Source organism: Larimichthys crocea, chromosome VII, assembly GCF_000972845.2.
Source record: "Larimichthys crocea isolate SSNF chromosome VII, L_crocea_2.0, whole genome shotgun sequence".
NCBI lineage: Eukaryota > Metazoa > Chordata > Actinopteri > Sciaenidae > Larimichthys > Larimichthys crocea.
This window is the reverse complement of record NC_040017.1, coordinates 12,556,294-12,570,632: the sequence shown is the minus strand read 5'-3', so window position 1 is coordinate 12,570,632 and position 14,339 is coordinate 12,556,294. Positions and strand designations below refer to the sequence as shown.

Genomic DNA, 14,339 nt, shown 5'->3' with positions numbered 1-14,339 from the left:
GCTTAAATCAGATTCAAGGTAAAACTAACCTTTTATGGAGATGTTCAGTTTAACCTCTGTTCTGTCAGCCATGAATTTTAACAGACCTTGTGTTCCATTGTGGGACAGTTCATTTTGGTTGTGTGGTTCCACAAAATATTCTGGTCATCTGTGTGTTGTTCTCAGCAACCACACAAACATTTACTGCTCGCCATAGGTCATTTTGCAGTGCATTTTGAAAAACTGCAGGTGCCATAAAGAAGGCAAACAAAAAATCAGTCAAAGAGAATGTTTTTTGAGAGTTACCTTGACCGTATATTGACCGAGTTTTTCAGATAACCAAGCTGCACATTAGCACAGTGTCCTTTGGGTGTATGCTGTATTGAGGTCAGGTATGACAGGAGTAACCCTACTTTCAGTAGTTATGAAAAACACCAAAAATTGGATGGGGCAACATGAATAATAGATATCCTGTGACCTGTGATGACAGGGAATTCAGTGCCACTGTTAAAGCACTCTGATGTGACAATAGTTTGACTACTCTATGTATTTGCATACAGAATATTAGAAACTTTTAATATAATGCACTCCAGAACAACACTACCATCTATTGAAACCAAATGTAGTCAAAGAAGTCAAGGCCATGCTGTTGTATTGGATCACACAGGGTTCCCACACCTTTTTCATGAACAAATTCAAGCACTTTTCAAGCACCTTCAAGCACCAGTTTTTCCATTTTTCCAGCACCTTTAAATAGGTAGCCTACTAGTTGTGTTTGCCATGATGGTCATGGGAAGCGCAGCGGTGCCACTGTATGGCATAATAATATGGGTCTAATTAGCATTATTTCATATGGTGGTAGATTGACTGTTTTGATTTTTAACTAATTGTGAATTGGCTTGTATTCTCAGCTTGTGAGCGGTGTATTGTGTAACTACCATAGCGCAATAACAGTGACAAATAGACATCACACAAATTTCAAGCATTTTCACAACCTTGAAAACACTGAATTGAAATTCAAGCATTTTCAAGGAATTCAAGCACCCGTGGGAACCCTGATCACATTGGATTGTACAGGTGTACCTAATGAGGTGAGTTGGGGGGTATATAAAGTTTACACAGTATCTGTCACATGTATAGAAATGCAGAGACATTTCAAGTGAAAGCCTTTTTATTATTTACGTCATTGTTTAACGTCAAAAAAAAGTGTAATTCACACACTACACAAGTCCCATCTACAAAAGCTGCAGCGTCACGTGAACGCAGACGATGTAAACAAACCACACGCCGGATATCCGGTAAAGTGCTCTTAGTATTAATGTCCTCTATCGAGCTCCTTTTATTAATATACGCATTTTTTTTTTTACTGTCGATACTAGCTCTTTGAACAGTATAACCAGGACACATTTTCCTCCTCACAGCTCTACAGTACAGCTTGGTTAGCGTTTAGCAGCTCCGTATGAAAAAACAACTGGACGGAGTCGACTGAAGGTTCCGGCTGACACACGGAAACAAACAGTCCGGAGCACAGACTCACTGGTTTGCTGCTGCAGTTTCGCTGAGGTGTGTTTGTGTTTGCTTCTAGCTTGACTGTTACTCGTGTGTGTTATGTTATTTAGGAAGGAGGAGGAGGAATTGAACAGTATGACATAATACGCAGTGTGTGTGTGTGTGTCTCGGTGTTTGGGCTACCTGAAGACATGACGTCCCTTGTCCAAATGTCCCTTCTTCTTCTTCCTTCTCTCCCTCAGGCCTCTGTCTCCTATGGAGTCACTCAACACATTTGAATCCGAGATGGAGGCTGACGGACAGGGCAACTACTCTCTGTTTCCTGCTCTGGACAGCATTGCAAGTCTGTCTGGCACCACTGAAACTCTGGAGAGGTTGTTGAAAAAAATAACGTCATTTTACAACGTGTCATTGCTGTGTCTTACCTTTTAGAAAGCGTAGACTACCCTGCATGTGTATATAGGACATACAAAGTGCAAGTTCATGTATTACAGCATCCCATCCATGTAAAAGAAAATGTGTTGTCGCTGTGTGGAGTTTTGTGCTCACAGGGAATCAAATCAGATTTACAATACAATGATTTAATACCATATTATCTCCTAAAAGACATCGGAGAAGTGCTTTGTGATCCTGGACTCTGTCATTCAAGTTTTGTTTCTTTGTTTTGTTGTAGCATTACCTCCCATGGTGCCTTTGCAGTTGCAATCATGCTTAGTTTCCTAGTGTGGATGTATATGTGCTTTAAAAATGTTACATTGGATCATACTGAAGTTTTTTTTATATATATATACAGCGAACCGCCTAGTGAAATTGCAGAGAAGCCAAACCTCACGTGGCTCGATGCCGCACAGGTATCTGCTACTTGTTCCTCATAGTTTCATGTTTGGTTTTATTAATTAACATTCACCATTTTTTCAGAGTAGTTTTTTTGTGAGTATTTCTCCTTTTTCTCATGTAGATTGTGTTAGAAGAAGCTGGACGTCCCATGCACATAAAGGAGATTAAACAGAGAATCATCGACAGAGGACTTGTTCAATCCAAGTATAGCAAAACTCTCAGTTTACCACCCATCTTATTGCTCATTTGCTCAAGTTAAGCCAGAGCCAGCTAGAGATTTTTTGGAATGTTTTTTTGTAATCCACATTTAGACTCCAGACTTAACTTGTCGATGTCTCCTTTGCAGTGCAAAGTCAAGCCTGGAGGCTGTCATGTACCGCGAGGTAAGGAAGACGTTTAAGACTCAGTCTGACAGCAGCCTCTGCTGTTGAGCACAATAACCTGCAACTCCATTTGGCATTTGTGTCCAGTCCAGTTGATACAGTACATGCAATCATCTGTATTTTATGTTGCTATTTTTTCTTGTCTCCATGTTTTTCCGCCCTGCCTTTTTGACCTCATTACTTGATTTTTTAAAAGAGACAGGCACTTCTGCGCTGTTGAATAAAGGATGCTCTGTGCTCGGATGCAGAAGCCTTGAACCTGCTGTATCTAATAACGGTGGAATGAATCTAAATTGACACCCCAGCCTTTGGCAAGCAAATTTGCCACTAGTTACTTTTCCCAGCCCCGTGCATTGGCCTCAGTCTCACGTTATGTTTCAGACACAAAAAGGCAGCAGGAGATTCAAGAGGATTGAAAACAGAAACGGAGTCTTTGCACTGCTGGTGAGTTATATGGGACACTGATGCTAATTTCATACTAAACTCGAATGTGTTATTGGATACTGAAAATGCATTTGACCATTGGCCATGGATACCGAGATGCTGTTGTTCATACAAGATCTCACAAGAGTCCAGAACGACAGTTTGATACAAATTACTGCCTGGCCTAGTTCTATCATATAGACACAAGTTGTTTATCTTAAAAATGATATACAGTGACAGGGTTTCAATGCTATCTAGCAGTCTGATGATCTGGCGTAATGTCACACGATATCTGCTGTTTACTTCCTACTTTATAAATTGTAAACTAGAGATTTCTATAAGTTGCTCCCAATATATAGTACTCCACAGTGCTAATACGACCTTTTAATAGCTACAAAAGTATACCATAAAAGCTTAAACGCTGACCTTTGTTAAAGACTAGTCTGCAGTGGGATCTTTCATCCATATTGAACTTATTTTGACACTTGGCAACAAGATTTCTTTCCTAGATCAATTTTTTTAGTATGAAACAAACAATTTCTTTAGTTTTGAAGCTCTCGTACACATTTTGTTTTCAGTAACTTTCATTATACAACAGTTCATGTGTAAGCTCCATCAGCGTTATTTTATTGTCTACATTTCAGTCTGTATTTTCATCCATCATCCTGAAGGCAACGCAGGCACTAGCCTCAGGTACTCCACGTACAAATCTCTTGTCTTTCTCTCCCGATCTGTTTCCTCACAGACTGATGAGGAGCGGCAGCAAGCCCTGCAGGCCTTCACTGCCCAGACTTTCCTCGGCTCTCCGCAGCAGAATACCATCTCCAGTTCTGGCTCAGGTGCCTCAGTGCCTGCCTTCCCATCCCCCGCCAGTTCCTCAGAGCATAAGACCAAGATGAAGAGAGGTCCACGAAAAAACCAGAACGAAAAGTACCGACTCAAGTACCTTAGACTGCGCAAAACTGCCCGTGCCATGATATTTGTGAGCAAACTATTAATCCTTGAAAAGCTCTGACTAGTTTTACAGAAGGTTTTCGTTTCACATCATGCATATTTGAGGTGTTATGATATTATAAAGATTGATTGATACCCACAGGAAAATGCAGCTCTCTGTGATGAAGTTGCCCATTTAGAAGAGAAGTTTCTGAGAGCGAAGGAGGAGCGAAGGTGAGTGGACATGTTTCACAAATTCCCTTAATCTTCTAAAAAAATGGTATTGGCCAAGTTGTGTGTTCGGCAAGGAGCTTCTAATTTATCTCAATAACTTTGTGTTTTGCACAAAACCCCAATGACTGATGTTCATACACATTTCAATTTTCAGGTTTTTACTGAAGTCACTCTTGCAGTATCAGTCTCTGTCAGAGGGGGAGATATTGCCAACCCCTAGCTCAAGCTCTCATCCACCTGTGCCACCTGTGGCATTGACCTCAGGTCCTGCAGGGGCTTCAGGCCTGTCTGGGGGGCACAACTTGGCACCAGTGGTGTCAACAGTGGAAGACGGAGCTCTAAAAAAACCAAAGAAGGAAAGGAAAGAACGAGGCAGGGAAAACGGAAAGGAGGAACGTGAGTACTACATTCAAGTATAATGAGCATCTGCATTCACATTGTACAGTTGGCCTCATTACTTAATTCTCTTGTGCTTCTTCAGTTCCAAAGAAGATGTCTAAGAAGAGAAAGCTGGCAGACGGGTCTCGAAAGCTGGTGCAGCCCATCCCTCTGGACTCATCTGGTCGTCCCGTCTTTCCTATCGTACTGGGAGGTTTAACCGTCTACAGCCTCGGAGAAGTCAGTGCCTGGCTTCACTCACATGTCATAGCTTTATTATCACCATGGTCACCTATATTATCAGCCACACATGTTTAAACTGTAAATGTTGATAGAGTGAAAACATATCTAAAAGTGTTGTTGTTGTTTTTTTTATCAAACTCTGTAGATCATCACAGACAGGATGTTGTTCCATGATGAGTGCGCCATATATCCAGTGGGCTTCTGCAGCACGCGAGTCTTTGCCAGCATGAAAAACCCTGACCAGCAGTGCCTGTACACATGCCAAATTAAGGATGGGGGAACAGGTCCACAGGTACACACACTCACACATGCACACACACAGTGGTTGATGAAGTCAGGTTTTCCAAATTGTCCATCATTTGTTAGTGATACAAATGGGCACATCAAAACAGCCATGTACATCCTTGTTGATTAAGTTGTGTTTTGTTGGTTTTGAATGATTTTACTGACACATGCAGTCCAATATTGTTCCCCCAGTTTGAGATTGTCCCTGAAGAAGATCCTCAGAATGCCATCGTGGCTTCCTCTGCCCTGACGTGCCACTCCAATCTGCTGAAGGCCATAGCATCTGTCAGGTACCAAAGATCAAACACAAAAGCTCGTGTTGGTTGTGGTTGATTGGTGTATTTTGCATAAATTAACAAACAAATACAAAGGTTTTCTTCTAAAAAATGTCCATCAAATATCTAATACAAATTCCAAAAAAGTTTTTTTTAATACTTTGATTAAGTCTTTCATTGTTTCTTTCTCTTAGTTCCAAGTCTGTTGTGCCCATCGTGCCGTCAGGAGCTGACTTCTTTGGCTTCTCACACCCAACCATCCAGAACCTCATCCAGAGTTGTCCTGGAGCACGCAAATGTAGCAAGTAAATTCCTCCCTGATCATCTGCAATCCACAACATGCACTTCAAATCTTTTCTGACTTGCAGATTATTATTTTGAAAATACATTTTTGACTTTTTGTCTGTTCAAAAGCAGAAAACTTACTGTGCTCAGTAGGCTGGACTGATCTAGTTTCATTACTAAAAACAAACACATTGTAGGTGGTGTGGTAACTTTGGGAAAACCAGAAATGTGCCTATGAGACTATAAGGGAATTTAATTTAATTACATTAATTATTATAGACTGAAACATATTTTCCAACCTGTTTTCCCAGATTGGAAATATGTTAATATGATGAGTGAGATGTAATTTCTAAGTGATGTGGAAAACACAATATTAAATCATCCAAAACTTTCCTTAGAAGGAAAACATCTTAGTTAGAGGGCATGATTCATATATTTCAGTCATATTATAATATGTTCTACATACGTAGTTTCAGCCAGATTACATTCACCACAAGTTTATATCACTTTATATATAGATGTCTTTTTTCTTTGTTTATTTAGCTACCGATGGATACGTTTTGAGGTTTGTCGCCCTGGTGATGGCCAAGTCCCTCACAGCCTGTCAGAGGACGACGCTTCGGTCAACTTCGATGCCTATCAGAGACACCAGGGCTTTGATGAGAACATCAAGATGGAGCACATTGCAGGTTGCTTAAATATCACTTTTCCATAATTACCTATTTTTTTTAGCTTGGTTGTAGTGTTTATTAACACTGTCACCTCTTTTTGATTTACACAGACTTTCATTATTGTATGTACAAGCAAACATTTCCCTAGTAACGTTGGTGCAGCTAGGGTAGTTCGTGGCGGGGCCATCTGATAAGATGTATTTTTCAGGCGAATCATAGAGATCTCAGTTTTTAATGTCCCATTACTTCTGTTTTCATTTTGAATCCCGTGTAGTACCCTTTCATGCAATAATGTGTGTTCCAAGGCTATTTCAAGTGTGACCATTCGTCTACAGGGCTTTTCAAAAGTGAGAAAAAAGGTCACAGTTTAGATTGTGATTTGTTATTGTGATGAAATATATCCTGATATTATTTTTTGACCAGATCGCCCACCCGTAAAGGGAGCCTTTAGGTCTACCAGCCAGTAAAAGTGCCTTGGTGGGGAAACAAGTAAAAACGGTCTCTCCTTCCTCGACAACTGCTGTCAAAATGTGTGAGGAAAGTGAAGCTGCTCCAGTGGAGCTGCTCAGTTCTACTTTTCTCTGCTGGAGTGTGGGTGAACCAACTGCTGGAAATAACATCTAATAAATGAAGGTTGCTAGGTTAGCTGACAGCTAAAAGGGAGCCACAGTATGGAAGTGATTTCAAAGTAAAAGTATGGCCGAAATGCCAAACATTACACAGTACTTTTATTTTTGTTCTCCCATTTACTAATGATGGCATGATGATCACTCAGCACTCTTCTACCTTTTATCCATCTGTCTTTCCTCAGGACAGACACCACAGTCTCCCAGCTCCTCTCATCAGCACCACCTGACCTCCCCCACCATGAAGCCCTCGACGTCATATTTCAACTCCTGATTCACATCAAGGTTGAATTTGATCACAGTCCTATTAAACTTTTATTCTCATTGTTTTTTTCCCCCTCCTTTCTGGTTCAATAATTCATGAAACAGAGGAATATAATAACTAAAAACTCTGTTATTCATTGTATGTCAACTTATACAAGTCCCAGACAGTAGTACTGGGGATGTGTCCTATCATGGTTGATGCTAATATAATGAATGTGGCAGATGAGTTAGCTTTGTGCCAATAGCAACATAAACCCAGCACCTCTGTATTGACAATATAATTTTTTACTACAGTATATGTATATAAACGCCTGTGCTGAATATTAACAAATTGAGTCCTGGTTATTACACAGAAAAAAGGGTTATTCCCATATTCCTGTTTGGTACATGGCATACTGTTGGACTGTTAATAGTTAAGGTTGCATTTATAAGACATGCCATTTTTTTTCCCAGTACATCGTCCAGTTTGATTATTCAATAACTTCATTACATTTCAAGTACAAGCACTTGGTTTTGAATGCAACACATCCACACATAGTTGCTAGTTTGTCATTTATTTGTGCAAAAATCAAAAAAAGACTTATTTGTGTTGTAAAATAAAAAAAATCTAGAATTTTGTAACACACATTTGTCATGATTTTCTACATTCATACCGTCGAGCAATAATTGGCAGGGATTGTGGCAGTGTAGATTGTATACAGGTTAAACAGTGTAACTACAATTATACCAATCTGCCTTTCTAGGCTTCGGTAAGCACTTTCAGTGTGTGACTGACAAACCCATCTTCTTAAAACAATCAACAAAGTGATGGTGAGTGTTCTGCCAGACTGACTGGTAGGATTACTCAACAAAAATGGATTGGTTAGTGTGAATCAAATCAATTAAAACAATAAAGGAAAAAAGATGAATAAATCCATCATTCCCTCTAAGATTTTATGGCTAAATACTTGATTAGTGCCTTTATATCTGTAAAAATGAGAGACATATTCACTGACATTCCCAAACGTCTCCCTCATAGCGGTTGATGATAAAAGGAGGTGCAGGTAAAATCCCACTGGTGCTGTAGATTGGACAGGCTTTAAAATCACAGGGCCAGTCTCTCCATGCATAGCGGAGGGCAGCTACTTCATAAGGAAGCGGGCACGAGTTGGCAGATACCCGGACAGTTGTCGAATCCCACTGCATGATGGGAACTGCAACCCAGTGAGAAGTAGGCCCACATGGATCCTCAGTCACTGAGCAACAGATCTTAATAAAAGAAAAAGAAAAAATATATATTTATTTAGCAATAAATTAGTTTATTCAGTATCAAATACATGTAATTAGTATTTAATTTGTGTTAGCATTGTTCATAAAGCCACTGGGTGAATATGGGACATAACTCACACTGACTATACTGCTGGGAGTCTTACCTCAAAGATGCCTGCAGACGGTGTCACAGAGACTGTTTGGTCATAGGTAATGTTGAGATACATCGAAGTGGACGTGATTTTGTTTGGGAAAGGTCCTTGGAAGGGCACGTCCGTCTCATTGTAAGCTACTGCCTTCGCTCCCAACGTCAGTCTGGATGCTACGTCCTGCTTATCTCTGGGATGGATCCTGAAGCAAAAATAAAATCACAAATCATTTTAACAAACATCGTGGATGAGCCACTTGATAAGACCAGAATAGAGAGATTAAAAGTCAATACAGTAATCACATCAGCAGAAAGCTGTTTTCCTGTCTGTTGGAAAGTCTGTGGAAGTGAGAATCCTGCCAGGGGCTTTGGCAGCAAATCCATGAAAGGTCTTATAGATGTTTATAAGGACCATAAAATCCAACCAAAGAGGAACAGTAAGCCAGATTAGAAAACATTTGAACAGGTGTATTTTGAGCTCTTTGCTCCAATTAAAACGACTGCAGCAGCATTTCATAAACATATTCAAAACTGTCATGGTGGTTAAAAATAGCACTATCTTTCTGCACCACATGTCTCAAGTTAAGAGAGAATTCTGACGTATGTAAGAATTGTTGCAACGCAGTTATTTGAATGTTTATTTAACAAGGTATCCATGTCTAATTCATGCCCCACAGTCCACCTGTCTGTGTACGAGTAGCCTGCAAAAACACACTTTTGGTTTAGACCAAGGTCCCATATTTTACAATTTTTCACTGTTTTATTTCATTTTTTTTTATATCCATAAGATATATCAGAATCACAATCACTTTAATTCGCTAAGTATGTGTACACACACGAGGAATTTGACTCCAGTTACACTTGGCTCTCATAGTGCATACACATAGAGACATAGGTACAGTTAAAAAAACAAAACTCGACAGATAAACGTAGACATAAACATAAACAAGAAGAAAAAAAATACTTGTGACATCACAACAACCTTACAGAGGAATAATTTACATGCTATGAATACATATCAACCCAATCCTTACGGGTGATAGGGCGAGTATTCATCTGGTAAATCCAGAGCCACAGCCATGAAGGTTTTCTGCATCCGGAGATTTGGGACAAAGCCAAAATCTGCTGTCTGGTGCCAGCGGATGTTTGGCATGCCATCAAGTGTGGAGCCTTTTATGTAAGTGGACAGCTGAAAGTACAAAGGATTAGATGATATGTATATGCTTTACCTATATGGTAGCAAGCTACAAAGTGGCAAGCAGTAGTGGGTGCCAAAGTCATACGTTTTTATAATTCAATTCAATTGTGCTTTTAAAAGTTCACAATACCTGCACTAATTCAAACTTTCAATGGTCTTGTTATCTATACTTGTTTCTATTCTACAAATGAAAACTAAATACTAATAATTCTAACATACCTGGACGAATCCAAAGGGGAAGTCATCAGCTGTCTGCCCTCCTGAGCCCTCGTGAAACGCCATCCTCCAGTCGTCAATCATAGCAGGGAAGGAGCAGCTGTACTTGTCCTGATTATAGTTTGTATTGCTCTCACCTGAAATCGAGCCAAGCCTTATTGATACATAACATACATGTGGTTATACCCAACATCTGATACCTGTGCAGGTAGCCTTACCTTGGTACCAGATTGCTCCTTTGATGGTCATGTTGAGCAGCGGATGGATCATCGAATTCCACAAGACAGAACTTGCCTGAGGGCTGACGAGATTCAGTGCATGAGAAAGGTGGGGTGAAATTAGATAGAACAATCATGTAACATGTTTGGCAGCAAGTTAGCTGAACTGTGTTTTTTCATATCTTTACCCATTTTGCTGTAGTCCACACTTCTGCAGTGCTCTTGAAGATGACCAGTCTTCGATAGGTGTGCCTCCCCAACAGGACTGCACCAGTCCTATGGGGTACTTCAGGTGCTCGTTCATATAACGTCCAAAGAGCCAGCACACTGCGGAGAACCTTCCCACATTTGCTGGAAAAAACATCCACCTGTTAATCAGTCAGTCGGCATTTGGCATAATGCAAGTAGGTGGTAGTAAGCGCATGGTTGATATTTGTTGTTTGTTTTATTACATGTGATTATATCATACAGTATATAACACTGTCCCGTGCTGTAATAAAAACAAAATAGTAGCTTGGATACAGGAACAGGAATATATGAAATAAATTTGCAATATTAGTGTTTTCAGTTGCTGTTCAATACCCCAAACCAAAACCTTAAGCCGCGAACAAGTCTTTAAATAATTCTATGAATAAATAAATAAATAAATCCTTGACTCACCTGCTGTGGGCACAGACCAGGGAAGTTCCACTTTAATCAAATCACTCAGCTCAGTTTTACTCATTTCCTCGGCTACCATAAAAGGCCTCACATGAGGATACTTTGCTGCGAGGGCCAGCTCCTCTGATGCGTTGAAAATCTATTGGACAGTGAATAAATACATACATAAATAAAACAGTTATTAATAGATATTGTGAGTCATCTTTCTGACACTGACACAGTCCTTTACAGCCAATTCTGTTACACATAACTAGAAATAAAGTACATTAAAGGTCCGGTGTGTCAGATTTAAGGAGCTCTATTTACAGAATAAATTAAATATAATATGAATCATTTTTAGTGTATAATCATCAAATCATCAAATCATAGAATAAGCCTTTTATATCTGCAGACAACACAGGTCCTCTTCAATGGAGACCGCCATGTTAAAACACCATTTTTATGGTAGCCCAGAATGGACAAACTAAACACTGGCTCTAGATAGGGTGCTTTTTGTGCATTTTGCAGACACTGTAGTTTCACCTCCACACTTGGAATGGAAAGGTGAATGGAGGGGATTACAATCTGCAACTACATCGCTAGATGCCACTAAATCCTACACACTGGTCCTTTAAATAACACAAACATTTGATGTTTTCTGTGTAATATAAGTGAACAGACATCTGTTGCACATTTAAGTTAATGTAAATGAGCTCATCAGAAACTGGTGTCACTGTCTCGGGCCAACCTTATATGTTTCAAAGCACATGTTGCTCTGCCCTCCACAGAGCCAAACATCTCCGAACAGCACATCTGTCAGAGTGGCTGTGCCGTTCTCATTGGATGCCGTCACATTGTAAGGACCACCAGCTTCAACAGGGTGAAGGGTGGCATACCAGGTGCCTGTAAAAACAGTCATTGATACATGGACTGTAAACAAAAGTGACTAAATGAACAAGTGAAAGCTTTTTCCCTTTAGACTAAGGACAGTGGGGTCATGCAGTTTTGTAACAGTGGGCTATATAAATTAACCTGACCTGAATTGACATTCAGCTCTTGTTTACTTTAGGGCTGAGGCATGGAAACAAATTATTCTGACATTTTAAACACATTAGCAGAAAAAACACGTTCTGTGGTGTAACTACAAGTATGACACATGATTACGTTCATGTTCAATTTAGGAGTGGTTGAAATATCTGAGATATGAATTGCAATAGTGGTTGCACAGTAAAATCTCTGACACAAAAATGGTGTTTCTGCCATATCCTCCCCCAGTGAGACCTCTACCTCCATTCAGTAATCTGCGGATGTCAGCATAAACTTCCCACCTGACAACAAGTGACTGTACTCACCGTTTGTCACATTGACCACTAAGCTTTCCTGATTCATTGGTCCTGACAAGTGAACAGTGACCTGAGTACCCTCGGGGCCATAGCCCCACAGCACAGCTCTCTCTGGAGACTTCTGCAGCACCATGTAGTCTCCATAATAAGAGGCAAAGCTCAGGTTCCCATCTACACACACAAATAAGTAAGTAATAATGATTATTAAATAGTTATAGTATTAATAGTATTAATTACTTTCAAAGTCAATGTAATAAAGTAGAAAATATATAATAAGTACAGACGCGCTGGGTAAGTGGCTTTGGTTTGTTAGGTGACAGACAACTTTGACACTGCTATGAATTCCAGTACAATTCAGTTTAAATTTGCTGACAGATATTTTGACAGATTGTACTCACCAGAGCTGTGAACAGAAGCTACAAGTATGAAAACAACACACAGTGTTACTGCCATGACAGGAAGAAAACCCAGGATCTTAAAAAAATAAAATGCGGATCTTTTCTGTCATACAAAGTCATAAGGGTGAGCTATGTAACAGACAGAAAACTGTATGATTTCTGAGGGACTTGGAGAAAAAATCGTGGATTTTAAATCGTCATCTGACGTCATCTAGAGGCTGCTGCAGCTGACTGGGGACCTTCAAAATAAGAGCACGAAAGTGTACTGTATTTGATCAAATAATATCAACATATTGGACAATAGTTGAAACCTCTTATTAATCATTCTGACAAAACACAAAATTTTGTGAAGTCTCAAACAGTACTCACATATCCTAGTTTATTTTATCAGCAGTAGTGGGATTATTTCTGCTATAAATAGAGGCCAAAAGTACAAAGTACAAAATACTACTACTACTAGTACTACTACTACTACTAGTACTACTACTACTACTACTACTACTACTAATAATAATAATAATAATAATAATAATAATACTTGATAATAATAACAATATCATTATTATTATTATTATTATTACTGTTATTGTTATTATTATACTTAATGTAACAAAAGCACTCATTATGCAGAATGGCCCAGAATCCAGAATAATTATATTAATTAATTTTAATCATCAATAGATTAATGTACATATCACTTTTACTGATCATTGTCATTGTAACATTGTTATATTTTATTTATTGATTGTCTGTTTTACTAATCTGAATCTGAAGTGCCTGAAGTGGCTTGGACAGTTCTCCACATCTCACCTTTTTCTTCGCTATATACACTACCTTGCTGTGACTGATGATGCACGCGCATGGCTTCTCATATCACTGCTATGCAGATGACACTCAGCTCTATCTGTCATTTCCCCGTGACGACCATTCGATATCTGCACAGATCTGCCTCTCAAACATATTTACATGGTTTAAGGCACACCACCTCCAGTTGAACCTCTGAAAAACTGAACTGCTGGTCCTCCCAGCCAAACTCACTATACACCATGACATCAACATCAGAATTGACTCCCTATCTCTTGCTCATACCGGGATAGCAAGAAACTTAGGAGTGATGATCGATTACCTTCTCTGATTGCATGACTTCAGTTGCCCAGTTGTGCTGCTTCGCACTTTACAACATAAGAAAAATCAGGCTTTACTTTACTTAATATGCTACCCAACTCCTGATACAGCCCGTGGTCATCTCGCGACTCGATTACTGTAACGCACTCTTGATGGGCCTCCCAGCCAGCACAGTGAAACCTTTTCAGATGAGGTCTTCAACCGACCCAAAAGGGCACCTTACCTTGCTGCTCAGGGAGCTCCACTGGCACACCTGTAGCTGTCTGCATTAATTGCTAATGCTTGCCTGTAAAGTAGTCTCTGGTTCAACACCCACTTACTTGAATGCTCTTATGTGGCATATGTTACGTTCCTTTGTGCTCCTCTAATGAACAATACCTTGCTCTGCCACCTGTACGCTCAGGGCAATCCAAACGTTCCCTGTTGGTGGAATGTGCCAGTTTCAACTAGAGCAGGGGTGTCCCTCTCTACCTTAAAAAAA

The 14,339-nt window shown here is 39.7% G+C and overlaps 2 protein-coding genes across 5 annotated transcripts; one reads left to right on the top strand and one right to left on the bottom strand.

Moving 5' to 3' along the window:
* Positions 1–1,368: 1,368 nt before the first annotated feature.
* tbrg1 (transforming growth factor beta regulator 1) lies at positions 1,369–7,656 on the top strand. Of its 4 annotated transcripts, XM_010757124.3 has the most exons (15): positions 1,370–1,542; positions 1,731–1,862; positions 2,282–2,339; positions 2,447–2,529; positions 2,672–2,708; positions 3,090–3,152; positions 3,877–4,113; positions 4,228–4,298; positions 4,453–4,694; positions 4,780–4,916; positions 5,065–5,211; positions 5,397–5,494; positions 5,674–5,784; positions 6,308–6,453; positions 7,247–7,656. In XM_010757124.3, exons 2-15 carry the CDS (start codon positions 1,744–1,746, stop codon positions 7,333–7,335), a joined length of 1,638 nt encoding a protein of 545 aa, XP_010755426.2. In that variant the 5' UTR covers positions 1,370–1,542; positions 1,731–1,743; the 3' UTR covers positions 7,336–7,656. The 4 variants fall into 4 exon arrangements, with proteins under 4 accessions (XP_027136485.1, XP_010755426.2, XP_010755428.2 ...); XM_027280684.1 differs by lacking the exon at positions 3,090–3,152 and having other exon boundaries at positions 1,369–1,542; XM_010757126.3 differs by lacking the exons at positions 2,282–2,339; positions 2,447–2,529 and having other exon boundaries at positions 1,373–1,542.
* Positions 7,657–7,863: 207 nt separating this feature from the next.
* siae (sialic acid acetylesterase) lies at positions 7,864–12,946 on the bottom strand. Its single transcript, XM_027280685.1, has 10 exons — positions 12,734–12,946; positions 12,345–12,506; positions 11,741–11,895; positions 11,014–11,152; positions 10,542–10,704; positions 10,354–10,436; positions 10,139–10,272; positions 9,756–9,910; positions 8,738–8,924; positions 7,864–8,573 (listed from the first exon to the last, which is right to left on the bottom strand). Exons 1-10 carry the CDS (start codon positions 12,786–12,788, stop codon positions 8,313–8,315), a joined length of 1,494 nt encoding a protein of 497 aa, XP_027136486.1. The 5' UTR covers positions 12,789–12,946; the 3' UTR covers positions 7,864–8,312.
* Positions 12,947–14,339: the final 1,393 nt, after the last annotated feature.

What these genes read in the sequence shown, in the direction of transcription:
- siae (XM_027280685.1), bottom strand. Translation starts at nt 12,788, where the DNA reads ATGGCAGTAACACTGTGTGTTGTTTTCATACTTGTAGCTTCTGTTCAC. An exon ending in AGGAGCAATCTGGTACCAAG is followed by an intron (nt 10,273 to 10,353) that starts GTAAGGCTACCT and finishes GCTCGATTTCAG; the next exon opens with GTGAGAGCAATACAAACTAT. An exon ending in CGTCTGCAGGCATCTTTGAG is followed by an intron (nt 8,574 to 8,737) that starts GTAAGACTCCCA and finishes TCTTTTATTAAG; the next exon opens with ATCTGTTGCTCAGTGACTGA.
- tbrg1 (XM_010757124.3), top strand. Translation starts at nt 1,744, where the DNA reads ATGGAGTCACTCAACACATTTGAATCCGAGATGGAGGCTGACGGACAG. An exon ending in ACCACTGAAACTCTGGAGAG is followed by an intron (nt 1,863 to 2,281) that starts GTTGTTGAAAAA and finishes ATATATATACAG; the next exon opens with CGAACCGCCTAGTGAAATTG. An exon ending in CCGTCTACAGCCTCGGAGAA is followed by an intron (nt 4,917 to 5,064) that starts GTCAGTGCCTGG and finishes CAAACTCTGTAG; the next exon opens with ATCATCACAGACAGGATGTT.